Raw genomic sequence first — 2,605 nt, 5'->3', positions numbered from 1 at the left:
CGCCTTTCGCCCATTCGACCGCCCAATATCACGCGCCCCTCCAAAGAAATAAAAGCACTCTCTGTGTTTAACAGGAACATCCCAGCGCTGGGATTCACCGGAGAGCAAACGGGGACGAGTCGTCCCGGGGATGTTTATGGAGCTGGTGGCAACGAGGCAAAGTGGAACGTTACTGCCCGTCACCGGCGACGTAAAGCTTCGGTCGCAAAGGCGGGGGAATTGAAAGCAGAGTTAGGGCACTAAGAGCACAAATCACCGGCCTCGTGATTTGGCTCCGCTTTCCCAATCCCTGTTCCCATTCTCGCCTCCCAGCGCTGCCGAGGAGTTGGTTGGGGAAGGGGCACGAGAGCAGCTGACGGCCCGTGGAAAACTTCAGCCGCAAGCGCAGCGTTCCCCGCAGCGTCCCCAGGCGCCCCCCCTCACCCTCTGCCGCCCAACTGATTCACCAGCCACCGCCCCCCGCACGAGAAAAATACATAATAAATAAATCCTGATTTGAAATAGGGTCAAGTTTTAGCAGCGCTGCCCTTCAATCTCGAATACTTTCACGTTTACATCAGCAAAACTTGGAACTCTACCGCAAAGGTTAAAGCCACCCAGAGTCCTCCAAAAGCATTAAGACCGCCAATAAGACTTAATTCCTAGAACAACCCAATTCTAAAAAATAAGTAAAAAAAAAAACACCCCTCCCACAATGCAGGGAGCCTTAGTTCAGGGGGAAGTTTTGCTTTTAAATCCAGAATCTCAGCGTTAAAGACAATTTGAAAGCTGCCTTTCGTTCCCTTGTTTCAGTTAAAGATGTTCCTCCCTGCAGGCCAGGTTCAGCCTTCTCAAGATCTAGAAGATGGAGGTTTTTTTCCCCTCAGTAGTTAAAAAAAGGTGAGGTTCTAGAAGCCCTCTCTCCTCCCTGACACTCGACTCTCAAGACAACACACAGCTTTTATATAAAATCTACCCCAGCTGCCAGCACGCAGCAGGACGAGCTCTGCAAGCGGAGGCTGCGACAGCGAGCCACGCAGTTTAGGCTGGAGCCGTGAATGAGCCGGCAGGGCCAGGCCACCTGGGCAGCCTTGCTGAGTCGGCCTTTTCGGGCGGCTGCTAAGGGCGAACCCCCCGGCTGAGCCGCTGGCCGAGCCCCCGGGGCTGCAGGGGCACAGGGATGGTGAAGCAGCAGCAGCGGGACCCGAAAGCGCAGTCAGCACGGCGTGAAGGTCGGCCCGTGCTCCACCAAAGCCGTGGGGCAATTCTGGGCACGGCGGCCAGCACGTCCTCTGCACTGCTCCCAGAACACCCCTAGCTGCTCCTGCTCCCAGGTAAATGCAACCCTCTCTTCAAAGAAAAGAATTTCCCATTCTCTCTTACACTTTAAAAAAAAAAAAAACTAAGACAAAAGCTGACAAGGAGAGCGAGCAGCTAGAACCCCTCTGGCGACGGTCAGTGTGTCGTGCAATTCCTCTGCTGCCAGGCTGGGGTCATTAATCCAGGAAAACAAATCAGTTTTCCTAATATAGATCTACAGGTCTTTAAAAAAAATTCTTAAAAACCTAAAATGAAGCCAGTGGTACACAAACAAGCCAGGAAACAGTGAGCGGTAACCCAGCCGATAGCTGCAGCGTCAGAAAGAATCCGAGACTCCCGCTTAGTCTTTGCCCTTCAGGCCAGCGTCGAGGACCTCGCCAAAAAATAAAGCTTTGATGTTAGACCTAGGATACAGTGAAAATGTTGAGATTAACATCCAGCACGTTCAAACCTTGCCTTGCAGGGAACAGTCCAAGCACCAACAACCGACCCGCCACGCGAGGCAGGCGCTGGGGAGGGAAAAAACCCCCTTTCCAGCCGGTCCCACTCCGCAGCCTTCCCACGCGGGGCGCTCGGTACAACCCCACACGACCGCGCACGCACCAAGCTCGCCAAGGGCTTGGCACGGACAGAAAACAGCGTTCGGGTTAAGCGTGGCCTTTTGGATTCATCACAACCCAGCTCAGCAACCGGTTCCCAACCGTCAGTGGGACGTACGTCCCAGACATCCACAGCAGTGTGCTGCTCGTGCTCTGTGTCTCAGGAAACAAGTTTGTTGGTTTGTTGTTTTTTTTTTTTTTTAAAAAAAAAAAAAAAAAAATCACATCTAACGTATCTAAACGATTCTGAAAGCCTGTCCTCTTACAGTGAAACACATCTAAATGCGTCTTCTTTGTGGAATGCATCTAAAAACTTCTGCCCACCTTCAATACTCCTGTGGTGAAGAGTTTAAACCCACAACAGCCTCGGCCCAGGCCGAGTCGCAGCCTCGGGCAGACGAGGAGCAGAGCAGCTCCCTTCCTCCCCTCCCGGTCTGGATCTCCGCCCTGCCGCTCGCCGTTCTTTGCGGCACAGCGTGGTCTCAGGGCTCGTCAAAAAACCCTTTGGCACGTGCTTGCAAACTCCATCAGCTTCACCGAGTCCTCCGAGCTTGCCAGCTTCGTACAAAACCAAACCCTCCGGCTGCATTTCGCACGTCCCGGTGTTCGCCGGTTGGAAGGGCTGGCTCAAAGCACGGGCAATACCCAGCGCGGAGCGGGGTGCTCAGGGCACTGTTCATTAGGGTCTCGAAAAGCTTCCAAGGACA

At 53.5% G+C, this 2,605-nt stretch overlaps 1 protein-coding gene across 1 annotated transcript in view; it reads left to right on the top strand.

Moving 5' to 3' along the window:
• Positions 1–1,687, top strand: part of ANO8 (anoctamin 8) — a 12,270-nt gene extending 10,583 nt beyond the window's left edge. The window contains exons 11-12 of the mRNA XM_009639498.2: positions 75–190; positions 1,658–1,687. Of these exons, the coding sequence (XP_009637793.2) occupies positions 75–190; positions 1,658–1,687 (146 nt within the window). The remainder of the gene's footprint in view (positions 1–74; positions 191–1,657) is intronic.
• Positions 1,688–2,605: the final 918 nt, after the last annotated feature.

The sequence above is a fragment of the Egretta garzetta genome, unplaced genomic scaffold, assembly GCF_000687185.1.
Source record: "Egretta garzetta isolate BGI_Z169 unplaced genomic scaffold, ASM68718v1 scaffold1450, whole genome shotgun sequence".
Lineage (NCBI taxonomy): Eukaryota > Metazoa > Chordata > Aves > Pelecaniformes > Ardeidae > Egretta > Egretta garzetta.
Note: the sequence above shows the minus strand (reverse complement) of the source record. Positions and strands in the feature narration are given on the sequence as shown.